The sequence below is a fragment of the Falco naumanni genome, chromosome 2, assembly GCF_017639655.2.
Source record: "Falco naumanni isolate bFalNau1 chromosome 2, bFalNau1.pat, whole genome shotgun sequence".
NCBI classification, from domain to species: domain Eukaryota; kingdom Metazoa; phylum Chordata; class Aves; order Falconiformes; family Falconidae; genus Falco; species Falco naumanni.
The window spans coordinates 24,364,158-24,387,314 of NC_054055.1; the positions used below are offsets into that span (position 1 = coordinate 24,364,158).

At 36.3% G+C, this 23,157-nt stretch overlaps 1 protein-coding gene across 1 annotated transcript in view; it reads right to left on the minus strand.

The window, feature by feature from the left end:
* Positions 1-23,157, minus strand: part of ARHGAP42 (Rho GTPase activating protein 42) — a 162,138-nt gene that overhangs the window by 21,403 nt on the left and 117,578 nt on the right. The window contains exons 8-18 of the mRNA XM_040583783.1: positions 21,272-21,401; positions 16,943-17,043; positions 16,524-16,633; positions 12,532-12,610; positions 11,658-11,697; positions 9,619-9,681; positions 8,002-8,076; positions 7,264-7,348; positions 5,931-5,989; positions 5,009-5,114; positions 126-285 (exon numbers count right to left, since the gene is read on the minus strand). Coding sequence (XP_040439717.1) covers positions 126-285; positions 5,009-5,114; positions 5,931-5,989; positions 7,264-7,348; positions 8,002-8,076; positions 9,619-9,681; positions 11,658-11,697; positions 12,532-12,610; positions 16,524-16,633; positions 16,943-17,043; positions 21,272-21,401 — 1,008 coding nt within the window. The remainder of the gene's footprint in view (positions 1-125; positions 286-5,008; positions 5,115-5,930; positions 5,990-7,263; positions 7,349-8,001; positions 8,077-9,618; positions 9,682-11,657; positions 11,698-12,531; positions 12,611-16,523; positions 16,634-16,942; positions 17,044-21,271; positions 21,402-23,157) is intronic.

Below are 23,157 nucleotides of genomic sequence, written 5' to 3' on the forward strand. Positions count from 1 at the left end.
GAAGGTATTCTATCAATGACCACCTAAAAATGCTGGATTTCTTACTCTTAAGAACATAATGATGGTAATAAAAATGAGATCTTAGTTTCACTTCATCACAAAACAGTCAGATAATGTATTTCTACCTTTTCATAATGCTCTATCAGAATTTCAACGACGATATTCTGAAACTTAATGTTCATCATAGCAGCCACGGTTTCTTCTTGGGCTCTCATCAGAGTTGGTCCAAAGATAACACCAAGGTTGGATACAGTCATTAGATTTTGCTGACTGTGTAATGATACCCTTTAAATGAACACAAAAATACGCAATTAAATTGGTGTGCTAAACTACAATTCCAACAGGCAAAAACCTGTTAAGACTACTTCTTTAAGAAGATCCCAAGTTCACATCTCCCCTTTAAAAACATTTTAAAAACTTTCACTTTTACTAGAGTCAAAATACAGTGTAGTACAACTACTGTATTTCCATTAAGGCTCCCATCCTGCAATAACAGCACGTCTTCCTAAAGGAAATATTGACATTCCTGACATAACTGACAGGGAATAGCAACGATTTTTGAAGGTCTCCACTGAGAGATCCAGACCATCTAAAGTTTAGGAATCTTAGGTTAGGCACCTATCTCTCTCCAATGATTATACAGGAACTCAAATACTTGTTGTTGGATTGATTGAAAATACTATGTGATAATGGAGGTCAACCATATACCTTAGCTTTCATGTAGAGGAAAGAAGCTTAGTTACTGAAAACACTTAAATTGCAATAGGATCTCTTTGTTAATATGTTGAAAACATGGGATCAATGGGGCCAGTAAAATCATTGTTTCTGTGGTATAGATAACACTAGATAATCATAATGACATCTGGCTTTACAATATATTAACCTTTTATGTCTGTATATTCTGTTATTGCTTACTGTACATTTTCTGTCTTTTTTCTTCTTAAAGCCAAATTCAGAAACTTAGTTGTCCCAATAACGTATCAGATAGTAAAATGAAAACTATCAATCAGTAATCCTCAATGCCCCTTTTCGCTCCTTACAAATAAGATTTTCCAAGTAAAAACTGTTTCACTATAAATCCTTTGAAATAACTGCCAGCGATTCCCCAGTCACAGCTGCCCTATTGCCTCATATCTGAGAAACATCATGCCAAGTAAAGATTTTATAATTACTTTAATGGTTGATTTTACTGAATCTGCTACCAAATAGAATCAGTTATCGAGGCACTTGTTCACATTTTCCTCTTCCTTCTCACTGCTATCTGCTACCATTTTCAAACTGAGCCATTTCTTATATAACTAAAATAATTCTCGTAAACCCCCTTTTTTTTTTCTTTTAAGAATTAAGAAACAGTAAAATCTATAAAATACTAGAAGACTAGGTTCTAGGAGTGAATTTTATCTTCTGGTTTTCTCTGACAGCCTTTATTAATCAGGTTTACAGAGACATCTGCTACATTTTCCTTCCAATAATATTCTCACATAGCTTGATTTGTTCTTAAAATGTTATGCAAACATCAGTAAAATGACCTATCTGATGTCAGTTTGGTAGCAAATAAGACAAATACTATCCCCTTAACAAAGATTAAAAAGGCAGTGATAAAAAGATTTTCCCTAGGCTACTGGGGGATTTTGTTAGGATCAGGATCAAACCCATGCCAGGACTTACACATTACCCTTTCTCTCAGTCTCACTGTTGAGTAGGTACACAGAATGAGTAGAATAGTAGAATTATCTTGGTATAGAGGCAAGATAGACTGTACAATTACTTCTATAATGAAAACTGCCCTCGTATTTGAAAGAGGAGCGTTTTCACATCCCATTCACATTGAGAAGCAGGAGAAATATGGGAAAGGGGTTTGTATTGGTGACAACATGATTATAAACTGCAGGAAAATAAATGCCAATCTTCTTATATGTTTCCTATGTTGCTTCATTAAGTTATGCCAATAAAACTTCCCAAAATTTTACTTCAGATGCACTGGCTGAGATAGTTATTTGGAAGCCGTATCATCAAAATACTACCTTGTTAAAGCACATTTTTAGCCAATTATCTTGATCTAATTTTCTTTTACAGATCTTCTGTTTGACTTAGGTCATTAAAGGGTGTTTGGGAAGTTCACTAGTATTTTAATTAAAATGGAATTTTGAATTACTCAGTTTTAGGTTTGTTAGAAAAACCTAAAAACACCCAGCAAACCCTTTCTATGTTACCCTGCTTTATGCTGCACAGTGACTGTTAAGGTTTCTTACACAAACATTATAGTCTTGTAGTGTAAGAGAGAAAGTAGTGCCTGTGTTTGGGTTTCCTTGGTTACAAATTTGGTAGCTTGGTTAATAAAATGAATGGTGAATTTAATAACATTGTTACCAGAAAGGACTTTCTACAAAGTGTTTCAAAGGCTCAGTTTCTTCCAGAAGAGAAAAAAGCCCATGCCCGTAAATGGATCATTTTGATTAGGTAATTTCCCCTGACCTAGTCCTACTGTTGCTGGGCTACTGAATAGATACAAGCCAAAGTAATGATGCATTTCAGGCAGCTGTACGACATTCATTAAGGTGCAGTTGCTTTCTCCTCATAATCTCTTTCTTTGATCTATCACCAGGAAATTTTTGATACTGCCAGATTGTAGACTCCTGACTATCTACTTTAGAAAAGTGTGGTGTTATTAAAGCATACCAAAGAATGATTTACGCTTTAAAATGGACAAGTATTTTGACTAGGAAGGTTTAAAAACAAAAAAAAAGAAATTAGTTACCTATGTGAAAATAACATCAAACTTCCAATGTTTGTCTAGCTGCTCCCTGAATATATACTCACGCAGTATCACCTCTCTGCAGGGAGCTTTTCAGGATTTCCTAGTTTGGTTTGGTTTTAGTGTGATCTACACCCCACAACATCTAGATCATATTTAATTTTGCACAGTGAGACAAAAGTCAGCAGAGGCAGAGTTGTAAGACCTTAAGGCCTAAACCAAGAAAAAATAATCTTACCCTTATTTTATAACCCATAGTTACAGGTACAGTATTTTCACCTAGACACAAAAGCATACATAAGGAACTGAACAGCTATAAGAAATATAGGGAAAGGGTGTACTTTTTAAAACTGGATTTTAAACAAAAGATTAAAGAAACAGGAGGCTATGTTTTTTTTCATATTTTCCCATTTTCATAAAATTAGGCACTTTATCTGCCATTTGTTTCTTGAAAAAATCTCCACACAAGTGGTAGGAAAAAGTTGAGGAAGGAATATAACTAATACACTCAAGAGATCAATTTTGAATTCAGTCTCATTAGAACTGCTAGCATAAAGAACCGCTGGTAAATTATATGACAGCTTAGAAGGGGTGAATTGAATGCTGGAAAGAAAAGAACTGAAAGCATTCAGTATCGAATGGTAAGACTACATTCATCAGAAATGAGAATTACATCAAAGATGAGATAGGCAAGAGTTAAAGAGAACAATTAAAGAAGGAAATACTGCAGGCATGCTTTTCTTCGAAAATGCACCTGAGGTCACACTGAAAATAAGGAAGCCAGGAAAAGAGGTCAAGAAAGAAACACTTGCCTAAAAGTAATTGTGCCTACAAATAAGTCAGTTCCTAAGCATATATATTTCTAATTTGGGGGCTTCCAGATGAACAGCTTTTACAAAATCATTAAACCCTCATCAAATGTTTAACTTTTTAGAGGATTAGAAAGCAGTAGATATTATCTTCGTTAGCTAATCGAACAACTCTGTGAGCAAGGAAACTTATGAAACTTACTTTCATCTGGTTCTCTGGGTTACCCCACGTATAATGAGATGCAGGGTCTGCCTAATCAGTTTTTGCAATGGAAACATTCACAGCAGCTTGCTATCATGTTAGTTCTCCAGGGGCTGATGATATAAAGGGCTAAATAATTTCCTATCAAATAAATTTTCAAAGTTCTCACATATATAAGAGGAAGCAAAACTGTATTAGGCTCCACTGTAGACAGCTTACTGCAGGCTGTGGCTCAAGCTGTGATCAAAGAAGTGCAATAGCTGAGACATAATGAACAAAATTAAAACAATATGGACACCTCTCTTACATCTTCTACATGTATTGGTCATGTAGGCCTTATCTGAACACTGCTGTTTCAGTATTCACATTTCCAGATCACTGATAAAAGTACTAAAAAGTATACAGCATCCTAAATCTGAAAGTATAATACATATTAAAAAGTATTCGGCAAATACCTGTATAAATTGACCAAAATTTTAGTAAAACTTACATGAATAATGTTTCATGAAGAAATAGGATAAATTATAATGTAATATTGGTATGTAATCATAGCTAGTGATATGGAGACATAAGACAGAGAGAGACATAAAAACTTGTCCTTTTTGTCTCACAGCACATGCTAAGTATAATTTAGTGAAGACAAAAGGTCATCAGTTCAAAGAAATGCAAACTCTTTTCCATCTGACAATTAATACTCAGAGAAGCTGACGAAACAAGAGAGAATGAACAGTGGGTTTAGACATTTATATAGATATAAAAAATATCAATAATAATGCTTCAAACTCGTGTCAAATGATACTACACTTCAGAGCTGTTAAGAGAAAAATAAGATCAAACATGGCCAAGGATTATCACATTAGTCTAGTCTCCATTTCTGAAACACTGTGGGACCTCGAGTCTGATTCAAACCAGCATTTTCTATTGACCTTAGCACAGTTTTAGATGTTTCTTAAATTTAATTAGTGACAATTCCTGTAGTAACTAGCAATGCGAACAAAAACACTGAGTGGGTTTATTTTATAAATGTAGTTGGTCATTTTGGTGACTGTTTATGGTGTTTTTATCTTGTTTCTACAGTGAGTATTCTTCAGCTACGTCGAGAACAGCATTTTAGAAATAAAATGTAATTTCAAGTGGCATGGTTTCAATACAGAGAATGGATTAAGCAACACTGACAAATTTAAAGCAGAAATGATCGCATCTTACAATCGTGCCAAAGAGAAAAAAAAAATTAATAATTACTTGACCAAGTGCTTGATAAGGATGTCCAGCATCTCTCTGTTCTTCTCTGGTAACTTATGCACAAGCGCATGCACTGCCTCAACTCTGTAGTTCTGATCATCTGACTCTATTAAACAGAAAACAAATATTCTTGGTAAATTAGACACATGCTAAGATGCAACTACAAATGATACCAATGCCTGTATGCTAATATACACATGCATTAGAAGAAGCCAAACACAATTAGCCTTTAAAACAATGAGGACAATTTGATTATATTTATTACAACATTCTGAAATCTGTTTCTCAAGTAAGTCAGCAAAAGCAGTTACCACCAATTCTGGAACCAACAAAATTAGGGCAATGTTGACCGGATGTGCCACTTCAGTGAAATCCAAGATTTTACTCCTTGGTATTTAAAATATCTAAAACTCTTGAATGTCTTTTATTCTTACCAAGGCAAGAGGAAATGGGAAATAACTTTAAATTCTAAACTGAAGTTGTTAGAAAAGCAATCTTACTATCTCTGTATCTAATTACTCCATTTGTGAAAAGGAGGTAATTATCATCCCCCTCCAATTTTTCAAGGCAAGCTGGGAAAATAAAGGTCCCTGGATGAGACTGATGAATGCCATAAAAGAATTATCAGCCTGTATAAAACAAACATACATATAAATCAAGGTTCAAAATTTCTTGCAGAAGGCAGTCACACAGCACCTCTAAAAAGATCAGAATGAACCACTGCACAGCTTTATCTAGTGTGACTTCTCTGTTTTGAAGGATTTCATGTGGCACTGTGCTGTCACATACAGTGACATGGAAGAACGCGGATCTATGGCTGGATCACTGAATAACAGACCAAGGAGAAAAGTAAGGATCGTAACTGAGGAGAGCAAAGGTTAGAAACAATATTGCTTTCATGAAAGTGTATTACTTTACTTACTAACAGCAACAATGAAATCTTTGTGCAGCTTGAAAGTCATCAGTGGTTCTGAAAGACACCTGGTTGTAAAAAAATATTAAAAGGAAATTAAAAAAAAACCAAACAAACACCATTGCTCAAAGTTTTTTACGTTTTATGGGTGTGACTATGCTAGCCCTCAACAGCTGCACAATGTGTATTGGTATGTTTTAGGAAACCCAATTCAGTGATGACTGATTACAAGTAGCATACAACTCAGTCATGTACATAGTCTGGAAATCTCTGAGCTGAATCTGGTGCCATCATATAAATGAGTAAGAGAAATGTTACTGGCACTGACGTCAGCACAGAGACTCACTGTTTTCTGACTTCCACACCTCAAAACATGAATAAATACAGCTGCAGAACATGGTACAGTGGGCTGCAGAAGCAATCTTTTGCCCAAGCAAGGCCAAAACATGATGAAATTTGGGACTGAAGTTCTGATCTGAGAGATCTTGGAAAAGTCATCCTTTGAAAGGCAGGCTGGGAATTGCCTTATAGACAAACACACAGCTACTGCTAGCTCACATTCTAATTTCACACACACACAGTATCTACAACGATTTGTGCTTGTGAAGATGTATTATAAATTTCTTCAACCTAAGCCAGTCTTTTCAATGAAGCATACATGATCATTCCACTTTAAATCCTAGGTGTATTTTCCAGAGTGAATAGGGATTTCTGACACTGCCCTTTGTTAGGTGACCAGTTTAGGAAATGTAGATTTTTAGAAGGCATAGAACACCCACCATCTGGATTTGATGCTTTTTAGTATGTTTCTTTTGAACGTTATATATTGAGACCCAAAAAAGAGTTATCTTAAAAGTCCCATAATTCTTGAAAATTCTGTCTGTTATTAGCAAAAAATTTAAAATAAATGGTAGTGTGGGAAGAATATTGTGTTGGTGAAGACACAAACAGCATAGGATAGAAACCTAAACTTTTGCAGAGATTTTTATTCTGCTCCAACAATGATGCCATGAAACCTCACAGTATGTAGCTTAAGGGATTCAGAAAAGAAAGACTAAGCACAACATGCTTTGTGGTTAATGTAAAAAAAATTAAATAAAAAAATGTAAATAATTAAATGCTGCCAAATTTAGGTCTATATAATGCATGACTATCTTAATAAGGCAGAAATGCGTTACAAATTTTAGATTTATTATTATACATAATCACAGGGACATTAGGCAAAATAATATACTCCATTATTACCATGTTAATGGATACATGAAATGTAATATGATATTAATCAGCAAAAGGTTAGTAGGTCAGAAAAGGAGTACTGAGATTTGCGTAGCAGCATACTTACCTGAGGTAGTTTTTTAGTCCGCTTGTTATTGTTTTATTGTCCCAAAGTTCCATATCAATATCCATATCAGGAGGAGATTTAGGGGCTGGTAGAAAATTGAATTACGATTGTGTTATAGTACTAGCTAGTAAAGCTGCAAACCAGAAGCTAACAGATCAGTCATTTAGCTCACGTGATCACTTATTAGCCAGATTAACTACCAATCTGAACAATTTGAATCTTTTAATTTCTGCCATAGTATTAATAAAAATAAATGTAGCACTGATATTTAGTACCTTTAAACATTAGCTATATGCACTGTATAAAAGTGTAAAGTAAGCCCAAGCCAACAACAAATGTATTTGGCTTAGACATTCAAACACAGGCACTGGAGTGCCAAATTAGCAAGTGAAAGACTAGAACAACTGTCTATAAACTGAGTTATGCTGTGTTACAGAACTAAGATTTGGAACACTTCTGAAATACGCCAAATGGATACCAATAAATACAACCTGGAAGCTAAAAGAAGAAATGCATTTTATTACTAATTTGCTCATGTTTATCAATGATTACATGTAGAAATTGAATCCTAATGCACATAAACTAGTGAGATGGATCACTCATCTTACGACTGTACACTCAAAGTGCACATACAAAATTGTAACTAGTATGACATATTCTTCTGAGCACAGGAGTTAAGGCAAAAGGGACCACAGCACATGCACTGCACACTGACAAAGGTTTACTTCAGATACTTACAAAATATAGTATTCATCAGCTTTTGCACCTTGGAGTTCACACCACCTATTCTGTACAGCCCCAGGATTGTAATACCTACATTGGGGAAAACAAGCACAATGAAAATATGGTTATTTCAATATATGCTGATGCATCCTTGCTGTATGTTTTCAAAACATCTGAATGTATTTATGGAAAATTGTACAATTACATTCCTGAACTACCTTCTGGGATATCAATAAATGCATTCCATTAACAGGGCCCTTTTGCATAGAAATGACCCATACTAGCAAACAAGGAGATGGCTGGGAAAATGAAAAATAAGACCCAAAAGCAGTCTTAAAACACATTACATGTCAATAAATTTTATCTTACCTAGACTTCAGTGGAATTATTATGCATCTATATTTGTTTAGACCATCATCCCTTATAATTAATATTTTATCGATGTTTATAGCAAGAATGATTGGACTTCATAGACACATGTACTGTACACTGTTGCAACACTGCTGTTAAGAATTTCTATGTTATGCATGGATGCACATGCAAAATAGAGACAAGTCAAGTCCCAATTTACCCATAAGTTTCCATTGCTGTTTTTTTTTTTTTTTTACAGCACAGATACTAATAACGAATAACGTTTAAAGTGTGACATTCACAACACAGTATTTCAGTATTCCAGTGATGATAATTTTATTGGTTTTAACTCTCTTTTAAAATCAGTGGGATTTAAAAGTTTTCCCTTGTGCCTACCTCAGGTCCTACAATTTAAAAATTGTCCACTTTTCCGCTGAAAACAACATTCCAAAGTCTGACCTCACTTAGATAACCTAGGCAATTTGTTTTGAAATCCTTTCCCTGACCCCCGGAAAAAAATGCAAGCTCTGATTCAGCAGTGATTCAAAAGCTACACAACACTGTTACCTGAAAAACTGAATTCACCTTGAGCTCAATGTTGCACAGAAAGACCACACACCTTTTGGGTTAGAAGAGAGTTGCATAATGACAGTTCAGGGCATGGACAGGAAAAGGCTACCTCTTTTTATGGAAGACAATACAGCCATAGATCCTTATTTGGAAGGGGACAATTAAAAACTTGCTGTGAGTTGCAATATATCACATCAGCAGCAGAGTGATTATTACTTTCTTTTTGTATACACCCACTGCCAAAAAAAAAGAGTTCCTAAACATTTTACCATGTACAAAATAAGTGAATAAAATGATAGGAGTTATGCTCTGCAAAAATGGTGTTTCAGCAGAGAGTGTTCATGCCACTTTTTGGTGTTCAGGTTTCATGCCAGAAACCAAAGTTGGGAGCTGAGACTCACTACAGTTTTACCAAAAGAAAGCATAATTCTGTGCACACAAATATGTGTGCAAGTGTGAATTAAGCTGCCTAAATAACATGAAATTCAGAAAATCTTTTAAAAGCCCACTTAAATGATACATTAAGAACTTTTGTTGTAACTTGTAGCAACAGTTTTAAGTGTAAAGTATACAGATAAAATGTGAAAAGTACAAACCAAATGATGGACACACTCCAAAGCACAGCTGTAAAACATGTAGGATTAATCAAAGTAGTATTTGAGAAATAATACTTAAAATAATCTAATACGTAATTTGTGATTTAATACACACCTCTTGTTTCTACAGCATGAATACATTTTCTCACAAAGTTGAAACCTGCTTCATTTAAGAACACTATAAAAAGAAGAAAAAAGGTAATTCTTTTCTAACTTATCAATACACAAAATCTCTGTGATTAGCTACATTCACATGTTAGTCAAGAAGAATTGATACACATTTATCCACAAGATTACGACACATTCTGTAATAGTATTCTTGCAGACACACCCTTAGCACTCAAAATCCAACTTTCTAATCATCAGTGTATCATTAGGAGCAGAATATTTTACCGTCTTTCTCAGAAATCAGTAGCCCCTCTCCACACACAGCTGAAAGCTTGCTGCTTTAAAAGGAGATTACTGTATTCCCTTTCCTCTGCTGAGGAAAACACTTTGAAGAGTTCAGGACAGAATAAACAGAATATATTTGTTGGGTTTAATACAACATTCTTTGTTCCTTGCACATCCACATAACCACTCATAAAATGGTAACACAGTAAAACAATCTTTGTTATTGACTTTGATTAGTGATGTTATTTGAAGTGAATGTATTTCTCATTAATTTTTGTATCTTCACTGCTCTAACTAGCTAAATAAAGATCTCAAAGCAGCATATTTGTCACTATTAAAATAAACACTATCATATAAAAAACAGACATAGTGGTTTCAATTTTAGATTTCAGAGTCTCAAATATACCTCCTATAAAGATGTATGTCCACATCTGACACATCTCTCTGATACACACACCCACAGATATGTTTAAATTATTTTTACGTATTTGTGTTAATATAGTACTATGTTAATAACAAATATGTGTTAATGTAAGGTTAATACAATTATAGACATAGATCTCACAGTAACTTTAAATACACTCATTTTATTACTCAACGGTGCCTATACACCTAAACCCAAAAAGATGTGATGGGCTGAGGCCAGCTGTATGAGATTCAACAAGGCTGAGTGCCAGGTCCTGCACTTGGGTCACAAAAACCCCAGGCAGCGCTACAGGCCTGGGGCACAGTGCCTGGAAAGCTGCCTGGTGGAAAAGGACCTTGGTGTCTGGCTGAGAGCCAGCTGAGCGTGAGCCAGCCGTGTGCCCAGGTGACCAAGAAGGTGAACAGCATCCTGGCTTGTATCAGAAACAGAGTGGCCAGCAGGACAAGGGCAGGGATTGTCCCCCTGTACTGGGCACTGGTGAAGCCGCACCTCTAATACTGGGTTCAGTTTGGGGCCCCTCACTGCAAGAAAGACATTGAGGTGCTGGAGCGTGTCCAGGGAAGGGCAACGGGGCTGGTGAAGGGTCTGGAGCACAAGTCTGATGAGGAGCAGCTGACAGAACAGGGATTGTTTAGCCTGGAGAAAAGGAGGCACAGGCGGACCTTATTGCTCTCTCCAACTACCTGAAAGGTGGTTGTAGTAAGGTCAGTCTCTTCTCCCAAGTAACAAGCAAGAGGATGAGAGGAAACGGCCTCAGTTTGGCCAGGGGAGGTTTATACTGGATAAGAGGAAAAATTTCTCCACTGAAAGGGTTATCAAGCATTGGAAGAGGCTGCCCAGGGAGGTGGTTGACTCACCCTTCCTGGAGGTATTTACAAGACATGTAGACGTGGCACTTAGGGACATGGTTTAGTGGAGAACTTGGCAGTGCTGGGTTAGCAGTTGGACTTGATCTTAAACGTCTTTTCCAGCCTAAATGATTCTATGATTCTATATAGGAGTATTATTGCAACACACTGACATGTATTTATATTTAGGTATACAGACTACCGAGAAACTTTTTACAGTTTTGTTAAATATATTATAGCTTCCGGCCCAATCAAATTTTCTTCCAATTTATGTTTGATAGTAATACAAAAGTTGAAGGCTTTCTCACAGTTTACATAGCTTAGACGTGCTTTCGTGTAACCCAATCATGTAATCCAGCAGTTATTTCATAGCAATAGAAAGAAAACATAAAATAATTAATATTTCTCTCTCTCACACACGTATCTAGAAACCACACTACAGAAATATAGCAATATTTGGTCACTCTGTATGAAGAAAGAGCTTACTTTCTTCCTTCTTGCTAATAATGGCTGGCAGCGTGTAGATCTGTGGGAAAAAAAACCACACAAAATACAACAGGTCAGTGTCTGCTTTAAAATCTTTATTGTCAGGTTTGTTGGTAGTTGCAACATGCTGCGTATTAGCTTGCTGCTAGGGGAAAGCCAGCCTTGCCTTTCACCTTCTTTAGGTGTTTACCCCCACAGCACTCACCCAGGTTAACAGGTGTTGGGGTAGACACCTAAAATGTGTTAGAAATCACATCTGCAGACTCCAAATGGGTTAAATTTCAATACAACTACTGATGTAATTTCTCTACTGTTTCAGTCAAGCAAGCAGCTTGTAAAAACACTCATCTAGCTCATAAAACCAATCAACCATTTTTTCCCCTTGGATGCAGGTCTGGCATCACCCTCATTCAGTGACTTTTTTAAGAGCAAGATTAATAGTGGGAAGAAATCTCACACAATCCTGTCTCTTCATAAGTTTCAACACATTTTTATGCTCCCTGCAGTGCCTTTCAGGATGGTACTGTTTGCTCCATGATGCTGCCCAAAAGGTGGTTTGTCTTTACCAATGCGGAACCTACTACTTCACAAACATTATCTGAACCATGAATCCTATTTGACAATATGCTATCACATTACTTGAACATTAAATATCTTAACATAATAATATACAAATCAAGTCTTAAATTCATTAATAGTTCTTCTTTCTACTTTGTACCTAACTTTGCTGTGTACTTGGAATAAGTGTCTCAAAAAGAACAGAACGGTATTTGCCTGTACTGTAACACAGCATCCGAAATACATAGTAGCTTCTTTCTTTAATATGTGTGCCATAAAACTGTAAAAAGAAAGAAAACGAAAAAAATATCCTTACCGGTTCCTTTCCATCCATAGCTTCAAGCCACAGTTTTCGGTTGGATTCTGAAAAAGCTTGCAGTGTGATGATTCCAGGTCTGTCAAAAACATAGACATACACTGAAGCTAGTAATTTCTTTTTCTCAAACAGTATCTGAAGGCAGAATCCACATGCATATTGACATGAAGCGAATACAAAAAAGACGTAGAGAAGTTAAAGAAAGCTAATAGCTTCCAACATAACACAGTAACTTCGAGCTCGATTAAAAAACAGGTCTGTTTTTTAAAAGCTTGGTACTGCAACAAGTGATTTTAGATGCCTAGTATTAAATGCTACAGCCATCTAATAGGTATTAGGCACCTCCATATTGCATGATGAGTTACAAATCTGCAAACAGGATCCCACACAACCCAGTTTTCAGTGGGGAGAGATGCTTAGGGTGGAAAACCTAAGGGCAAGATACATCAGCTCAATTTGACTAAATAGTCTATGCTTTGAGCTAGTTATCTACATTCCTTTCATAGCAAATGAAGAGAAGTAGGTACCTCTAATCTAAAAGCCATCATACCCCATAATAGACATCCAAAGTCAGTCAAAAGAAATGTGCCCTAAAACGGTTGCCTAAAAAGAGCACTTTGAGATGGTATCTCAAGTCTGCAGATGTAAAGCCAATTGAGCTGAGTACTGTCATGGAGCAGGAATTCTTTATTCAAGAGGATTCATAAAACTAGTTCTTTCTGCTGGCTGTGATCTAACTGTTAGGATAGGAGTTAAAAAATAGGCGTATACTCTCTGTTGATGAAGCTTTGACATTGCACAGAAAAGGAGTCATGGGAACCAGTGAAGGGACAAGGGAACCAATTTCAGTCTTTGTTGCTGGAATAACTATATGAACAGACATGTAAATACAAATAATTAGTCTCTATTTGTGATCATAGCCAAATTACTCCTTTAAGAAATGCTTTGAAATTAATTCACCGATTTGCGAACATAGAATGCCCATGAGACAGTCAATTTTAAAAATTCCTGCACCCACACTAGGCTAGTATAACTCTGCTCAAAACTTTCAGCAGACTGTCCCAAACCGTGATTTTTCCATGGTAAGTTCACAAATAAAAGGACACTATAGTTTTTACTAGGTTTTCATTTTCCACCATAAAAAATAACTACCCAAAAACCCACCATCCTTTTCCCACTTGCTCCAAAAGACCTACACTGTCACTTTCTATTTAAAAAGCATGCAAGAAAGCAATTGGACAATATAAAATATCAAAATGTGTGTTCACACACATACACCAAACCATTCAAGAAGCAGCAACCCCTGCCCTTACACATAAAAATGCCAAGCGGAGTATTATTTGCTATCTACTAACACAAGTGTAAAAAATACAGTTAATCCAGATTAAGAGGTATGATTGTTTTTCTGTTTCTGGGTTTGGGGTTTTTTTTTGTTTGTTTGTATTTCTATTTTCTATCTATATACAGTCTAAGTTTATTTCTGTTTTAACATTCCATCTTGCTCCCTACTCACAGATTCTTGCCCTAGGAATTTTTCTCTCAAGAACATTTTAGAAATAGAAACTGATTTTTGTTTTTTCTTCTTTCTGACTACTGATTAATATTTAAGTTGGAAAATTGCATTTATACTTGTAGTCCCTTTGGTCAGCATGTACAGTAAGAGCAGAAATTTCTCAGTGTCATTTCACTTCAGGCTCAGAGAAATCTGGTCTTAGCTCTGGGTTTCTGATTCAGTCTGTTGGCCAAGTTTGCAGTCATTGTATATCATGTTTTAACACTCAAATATATAACACTACAACCTTCAAATATTAGTTTCCTCTAAAAAGACAAACAAAATAACCCCACCAAACAAACTCCAACATGTTTTGAGCTAACTTTCTCTCTAGTTACTGAAGCAGTTGGTAATTTGTCAGAAATTAACACTACTTTCAAGGTAAAACATACTTTTTGATGCTACCTCTTTTTATAGCTCCAGTGCAAATAAGATGGTGTGACCTCTAGATTAGTTTTTACAAGTCTGAGCTGAATGTAGGTGTGACAGACACCAAAGTAAATGTTAAATTAATTATGTCAATTAGAAGAGCCGACAGTGTCTGTTCTCCATTACTTGTTCACAAGGGTTTCTTTCAGTTAACATGGCCCTTTCATGAAATGAGATGTGCACATCAGTCTGCGTGGTCTTCCAATTTTTTAATAAAATTTCATGTAACTTTTCCTACAATGTTGCACAAAATATAAGGAGATAATTAGTTCTATGGGATAAAGGTGTTTGAAGACAGAAGTTACTCAAAATCTTGCACAAAATCTTGAAGACTGGTGTAGCTGCACGTTTTTAAAAAGTTTTTTCATTATGAAAAGTCATACCTTCACATGACTAAGGAAACTCACCTTTTACTAATGCCCATTACTTTTAAAGTTTTTCTGTATTTGGCAGGTGATATCAAACATTATACTCCAAGTAAATAATATTAAGTCTTGAACTTAAAATGATTTCAAATGCAATCATTATCACAGACTTTTGAATCTTCAGTATTCCAGTCCTGTGCTTATATTTACATCAACTCTCACATTCTTACGCATTACTGACATCAGTAACAGCCACTGTATTTTCTCTTTCTTAGGTGAAATCCAAATTTTACCAACAAAACGTTCAGAAGAGATTAATGTTGCCCCTGTATATGAACTCCCACCAAATATTTCTAGGTATTCCATTGTCTATTTATCTCCCCTGCTGACTTGTAAAAAAAAATCACTACTGCCCTCCTGAATACCAAATCAATTGTAAAAGTGAACTTTCCATCAGCCTGGGAAAGTTAGACCCTTACAATAATGACCAGGTAGCTTTGTATCCTACAGCCCTTCCCATCTTCTGCCCAAGTTTCCAGAATGACTTTACCTTGTAGGCCATGCACATTTGTAATCAATCAAAATGTCCAAAGGGAATAAATGATATGCAAGAAGTGCCTGTAACTATCTTTTTAACGAGAACTTGAAGAACTGCAGATGGAACTAATTGTTCTGTGCAGTTCTGTTGAACTGTGGACATTCTAGTAGAGCAAGGGAGACAGAAGGGATAACACTCACTTGTGAATACGTTACTATGGTACTGCCACAGATATGTCTAATCAATGCAATTCTACTTAGAAAGAAAAAACTACCAATTTCAGACTCAACCTGTCAATTCAAGCTTAGGAGCTTTCATGAGACCAATTAGTCTCAACATTTGTTCATATAAAATTTCTGTTTCTTAAACCTGGACTCACTTGAAGTCTATTTTAGAAAAATAATGTACTATATTTGAAAGCATTAAAGTCGTTTCAAAATATTCATGTAAATACAGCAGTTCTGAATAGAATTTAAATGACAGTATCAGTCATAAAATATTTCTTAAGCAAATGACTACAAAAGTCAGTCTATTTATCAGATTTTAAGGGAAAAATAATTAAATATGTCTCCTTATTCCCAAGCTTGAAAAAAATACTTTTACAAAGCACTGTATACATATACTTCAAATATGAGAAAGCTGTTTTCATTTCTCTTATGTAGTTTTAACATCCAGGAAAAAGTGGGGAAAAATGTTGTAGAAGTAATTTTCAAAAAAGAAAAATTACGTGCTCCCATATATTTCTGAAATAAATAAAGATTGGTACAGAATATGCTTATTAGTAAGTATTTATAAAAGTATTTATGATCTGTTCCTAAAAAAGGGTAGTCAGTTGTGCTACAGGTTCTGTAAGAATCCATCTTGTATCTGCACACAAATATAATATAGTTAAGATAACACATATGAAATGTAATGATGTTTTTTAGAAAAACAGTTTTGAATAAACAAGTACTCAGTCTTGAAAGCCTAGTTTGTCTGGATACAGGCCTATTGAGAAATATGTGTTCCTATTACAGGAGTAACTATTATTTTTGTTGCAAAATACTTGTTACAAATGCTTCTATTTTTAATTATTTTCAATTTCTTAACACAATAAAAAAATGCAAACCTCTCAAAGACTTCAATATCAAAACAGAAACGTTTGTCAATTGAATCTGTTTTTCTCCTGATGCAAGATTTCAGCTTGAATATTTCTGGTGAGCTTGTGACAAGGCCATTCTAAAAAAACAAAACAAAACTAAATTAGCACAGCAAGTATGCTGATATACCTTGGCTTCACATCTCAAATTTAACTGTATAAACAGTCCAAAGAACATGTTAAGATGGGGATTAATATTATTTAGGAACATATACAGTAATTCCTCTGTGTATAAATTTAGACTACAGTTAAGAGCTTTCTGTCATATATTTGTTACTTAATCATTATATTTCAGAAACTCCCTAAATTCAAAACTTTACCAGCATCTGCATCTATGACATGACTATAAGTTACATGTTCATATATGTGTTCATGTATGTGCAACTCACCACTTTTCCACCAGATTTTGTTTCAGCTATACTCATTGTAAATGTTTTTGTTCCTTTATCGTAAGTGCAGTAATGCTTTACCCATGTAAATCCAAGAGGTCCTAGATTAAAGAGAGACAATATTAAAAATAATTATTTTAGCATTTTATCATTACTTTAGTTGAAGTTAAAATAGAGAAATTAAATGTAACAGCAATCACACGTAGACTAGAAAATAATAATAATAAAACCCCTATTTTTTTTAATGTGAACATGTTGTTCAGGTATAATTTTAAAAAATATTACAGCTTGATAAGTTTACTTAACAAAGTTCCAGCAGACTGATTTTCTTTAGCAACTGAATGGGTAACAGCATTTTACTAGGGTACACAGGCAGGAGACAGGCAAGATCCTGAGGATTCTTCTGCCTAGGAAATAGAGTTGAAGATTTTTTCAACCCAAGTGAAGCACAACGATCCAGTATTACATCCTTGCTCTGAGGGAAACCTTGAAGTCTGCTATTAGATCCAGAAAACTGGATGAAGTCATGAAGTCAAGAGTGCATTTCCCTTTCCTTTCAGAGTTCTTGTCAAAGGTAACAAATACTTTTGGTAGTATCATAGGGAAGTTATTCTTCCACCTGTTACCTTAAGGGAGTGGGTAAAATGGCATTGGCTCAGAGACAGAATCTTAAGATAGTTGAACACTAACAGGGGATTTCATTACATGAGTGGAAAGGAAGGAAAGGAACAGTGCACTCTAACCCAACAGTGTTTTGAGAAGAGGGATATAATGCTAGGTGGCAGAGGTGGCACCTTCAGCAAGAAACACTGGCCTTTTATGTCTTGAAAGGGGTCCTGCTGGGGAAGTGGTGGCTGTAACAGTGGACCTTGTCCACAAACGGACAACTGCACACACTCACAACAGCAAAGTAAAATGTACTTAGGGATTCACCAGTCTTTCATTTAGATAGCCACACATGAAATCTATAGCAATCCCCAAGTGCATGGATGTATGCCTTATCCTGCAGAGGTCACACCACGCTACTTCTTAATCCGACTGCAAAGTATAGGCTCTCCGATGCAGGAGATGTTATCACTCCTGGATTACCCAGAGTTTTGCTCAGGCATTGCTGTGAACCTTCAGTGAATCTAAACACAAAACCCTCTTGAGCTTAAGCTAAATGGTGTTTTAAACTTCATCCTCTAACCTAGCTGTAAATACCTGTATTTATAACGTGTTCTTTGCTGCGAGGACATGGAGTACATCCTCCCACTATTTCCGTAATTCTCTCCACGTCCCACAAGTACAGCTAAGATCTCCCACAATTTTCTGGAAAAAACCCCAACGTTTACTGTAGCACAGAGAACAAGATAAGCTCCCGGATTCTTACAGATCCATCTGGAGGGGTGGTGCACTGCAGAGAACAGGACAATTCAGGTTTTTGCAGTGTGACTGCCCCCCCTTGGGTCAGAAGATTATGGCTATAACTGTACTGGTTAATAAACAGTGCTGGCAGCATTCACACTGACTAGGTAACATGAAAAACTCTTCTTGATTTCTGAGGACAGGACATTTAACGCAGAGGATGGGATACCCTGGGCAAGCTTGTCTCTGGCTGAGTACAGCCCCATTTTTTTTACTAGCATCGACACAGCTGCTGGGTACTCAGCTGCAGAGAACAAACACAATGGCTGTGTGAAGAGGTACCAAGAAAGAAAATAATTTCTTTCCTCTTGGGTAGCATTATGCTTCAGAGCCTGGCATTCAAACATGGTCCCTCTCTGAGAACCATTGCAAAGGTATATGCCAAAGCAAAATATATATGTATCTAATGCAGTATTGTAACTAGTGTGTGAATTCCGAATAGGAAAGGACTAGATGATACTTTCAACCCACACGTGATTTTCTAATTCACTTCAATGGTAAACACTCATAGGAAAAAATAAGACATTAATTTTTTTCAAAGTAAAGTATATCTGAACCTTGTAATTCTTTTTAAAATGAAAGAGCTCTGAGTTAAAAAAAAAAATAGTAGTATTTCAAGTGTTTTGTGGTGGTGTTGGTTTTTTTTCAAATGTAACCAGTTAAAAAAAAATGTAGTGTTAAAAACAAAACTAATAGTTTTACTATAGATAAAATGGCTTTGCCTTCTAAACGTAGCCTTCCACAAGGGTGGTGGATATACAAGAGACTGCATCAGTCTTGTAAGTCGGATGTCTGGCAACCCAGAAATGTAGATGTGGAAATTTGCATGGTCTGTGATGTCAGCCTGGAGAAAGTTCTCCCATTGCCTGCTTTTTGCAGGAAAGTAATGTCATGAATTGAAAAGTCAACTAGTTACCCACCCTCAGAAGTTAGCTGTTCTGTTCCCATATTTAAACTTATTTTCACGTAGCAAAACAAAATCTGTAATTACTCTGCATCAATTTTTCCTCTGATGGCATTTCATTAAATGTTTCAGCGTATATAAGGATGAACACTCCCAAAGCAGTTCTAAGTGAGTTTAGAAGTCACCCGTTTTTCATTAAAAAAGTGTAGCAAGACACCTACATTGCAACTTTAAGTCTGTTACTCATGGCCATCCATCTGAATGAAAACATTTTATGTCCTACTGCCATTTAAAAAAAAAAAACCAAAACCAAACATATTTGCCACCATGCATACCAGTAATAAATATATACAGGATTGACTTTCAAGAATAGCAGATGTTCAACCCCATTACCCATAATTTGACAAGAATTTATGGGATGATAGTTGTAGGAAAGTAAACCTGCATGACAAGGAAATATACAACTAGTACCTTTCCTACTGATACAGATATTACAGACCCTGTTACTCTTACTCCAGAATAAATTAATGAACAAATTTCTTTTCAGTAAAAGGATGTCAAGTTGACCTCTCACTATTTAATGAAGCACAGCATGTGTCCAATATTTCACTCCTTTTCTCCCTCTCCCATTACCAGAGCTCAATGTAATTTCCACTTAACACAGGTTTCTTTTATTATTATTACTCAATTAAAACATAGAGGGTCTTCTTAAAACTTTCAGTGCTAATAAGGGTAAGAGCGGCTGATGTTAACTGATAAGCATTGAGGCTTCTTTCTTTTAGCTCACATATGGAATAAAGATTAATTTCATGAAAAATCAGTTATCTATAACTCCATGTGGTCTCTTTGGCTCAGTTATCACCTAAAAAGGGAGCAGGGAAGAAGATATCCTCAAAACTGAGGTCAAGTGGGGTCAAATCTGACACAGGAGTTCTATATCCAGATGGCTTCTATTTATTTTTAGATTGAGAAATCAGGTGCAAAGTCGCATTTAATAATTTTTGCATGAACATCGAACTTGCATGAGAATGTACACACTATCTCAAAACACCGCTACACAATCCCCTAGTGTCAGGTTGATTCCACAGCAAACAGAAAATTTTTAAAATAAATATATAAATCTGGGTATCCCATGCAATGAAAACTATTTTACTGGGGGTTTTGTATGATCCTGCCTAACATAGCTAGTTTGGCTTGGTTTTCTATACTGGCTAGAGTGTAAATCACTGACAGCTGATACTTCAGCTGATGTATAGTTTTGAATTCTCTCCTTTGCCTTCTCACTTATTTCCTGGTTCTGTTTTCATTCATCACTTGATGTACTGCTAGGCTCTTCCAAGTACTTTCAGCCACTTACGACAACTTTAGTTCTATAGCTTCATTTAGTTCATCATTTCATTCTCATGTTTTATGAAGTGAATAGAACACAGGTATAGATTTGCAGCTATTTTGGAGCCGACAGACTGTATTTAGATTACTTTTCTTTTTCTTACATCTCTGTTTTTCATTATGTGCACGTTCATTTACTCTCAAGGTGGCTGGGTCAAGTGGAAATTCCTGGTACAAGGTGGAACTTGCTCCTGCTGGGTGAACTATATAGGCCCTGTTCAGGCACGGAAAGTACCTGAGGCAGCAGGCTTTGAAAGGTAGAGCCAAAGCAGAGTGCTGAGATCTTGCAGCTTCTGCAGCAAGGTGTAGGGTAGCCAGCCAGAGCAGAGCTTGCTACCAGCCACTGAGGTGACCCATAGCAGGCACCTACCCACAAGGACAGAGGGAAGGAGCTGCGTTGCTTACAAGTGTTTTGATCACCATCCCATCTGACTGTAGCTACTCTAAGAGCTTTTTGAAAAGTCAAACACTTTTGAACCTCTCAATCATTTGGAAAGCAACTACAGCAGAAGTCTGCAGATATTCAAACAGAGAGCTGTTGTGTTGTCTTGCTAACTGAACCATTTTCTCATCTTTGCATGTTGCTATGCCTTTCAAATAAAATTAAAAGGTACAACTGTTTTACTCACGTTTCTCCTGCACATAGAGATAGCCTTCCATTGTCCATTGACTTGGTGGTCTGTAATCCTGGTTGGCTGATTTCATTCTTTGCATGAGTCTCTCCACTTCCTGCCTAGTGCTTTCAAAATTATTCCGTGTCTAATACCCGGAAAAGGAAACAAACAAAAAATCCGCGTCATGTCATGCAAGTACTAAAACAATAATGAAGAACTAGTTAGTCATAATGCCAAGAAAACTGTATCAGAGACCAACAGAAGCACTTGACAGAGACAAAAGGAGAGAGAAAAAAAAAAAACAATAAAGAGTAATACCTTTAATTTCTCTAGAAGCCTAGGAATAACATAGTAATAAAGAATTCAATGTCAACACACAAGTGTAAAGGAAACATAGTTGAGAACAGTAACATTCCTCTTTCTGCAGGTCACTGAACCTCAGAAAGGAGGTCATTTCATATCTTTAGGTATGCTTACATAGTATTCTGCAGACAGATGCACGCTTTCTCTCCATGTATTTTAGGATACACAGATGGAAGTCAGGCTAAACTAGAAGCTGCTGATAGCATAGCTCCAGGTATTAAGTCCCACTGCACAACTTGAGGTACAGCACAGAAAACACTAGTTTGGGTTAACGCCAGGCTAACGTCTTCAGACAGCTGCAGTGTCTCCACGTGTGGAAGCGACAAATGTACTGTGTATCCGTATCTGCAGTAATACCACAGCTGCTGATACTCAGAACAGTCAGGTTACTGGCAATGTCATGAACAGTTTTTGATAGGACTATGCAACCACCACAGTAAAGTATAACATAAATATGCTAGGTAAGAAACAGGTCACAAGTGGCAGAACTGTGCCAAAAACATGGAAGTGTCTACCCTAAATATTGTGTGTGTAACCAGGCAAACAATTAGGTACCAAGGTGGGTTATTTATATTTGCTAGTATCTATATGCATGTAAATGGACATTTTTTCCTATTGAATTCAGTGAGGCCAGGGTTTCCCTCCACGTACCTGGCACGATATAGTAAAGGAGCATTATTATCAGATGCTGTAAATTCGATAGGTTGCTACCAACATACCAGGTGTTGAACATTTTGTCCTACAGGTAGTAGGGAAGAATTTTATGTTTCTGCAGTCATCTTATAGACTCTAATCCTGACTAGTCAGAAAGATATTTTCAGGATTTTACACCCTGGTAGAATATTTTCCCCTTTTTGCGGACCGTTCATGGAGCTGCACAGTAGTATAATAATACATGTTACATCTTCTTGAAGACATACATTATTATTAGAGAGGGAGGTAAAATTCTTCCCTGAACTTTTCAGATTATATCCTTAGGATGAAATATAACTTCAGACCGAACTTAACAGAGATCATTTTGAGACCTTCACGAGGGACATGCCATTGAAGGGAGGAATGTCTTGATTCTGAAAGCTTACCTCTCTTTGTCTATTAATTAATTAATATGTAATGACTACTTTTAAGTAGCCAGGACTTTGAATCAAGTTATAGAAGACAAAGCCAAATGGACAAACAAAGAGGCCACCGGCCAGCTGAAACAGGGAAAGTGAAAACAGGTCATGCTAGGACATGGTGACCTGATGAGAGCTGTCAGTCTGCCACTGCTCTGCTACTCCTACGGCTCTTACTGCTCCTACTCTAACCTGCAGGACAATTTTAAGAACAGAAACAGCAGTTTGGATCAGCTATTCTCCAAGACCTTAAAACACAATGCAATGAAGAAGAGTACTTTTGAGAGATACAACAGACAGGCTGAACACAATTTTCCCTTAACTCTGTCCTCAGTTTGTCTTTCCCTACATAAATTATTTCACTTCAGTCTGAGGCCGGGTGATCCTCTGAGTGACAAATCAGCGGACAGCCAAGCTGGCAAAAGG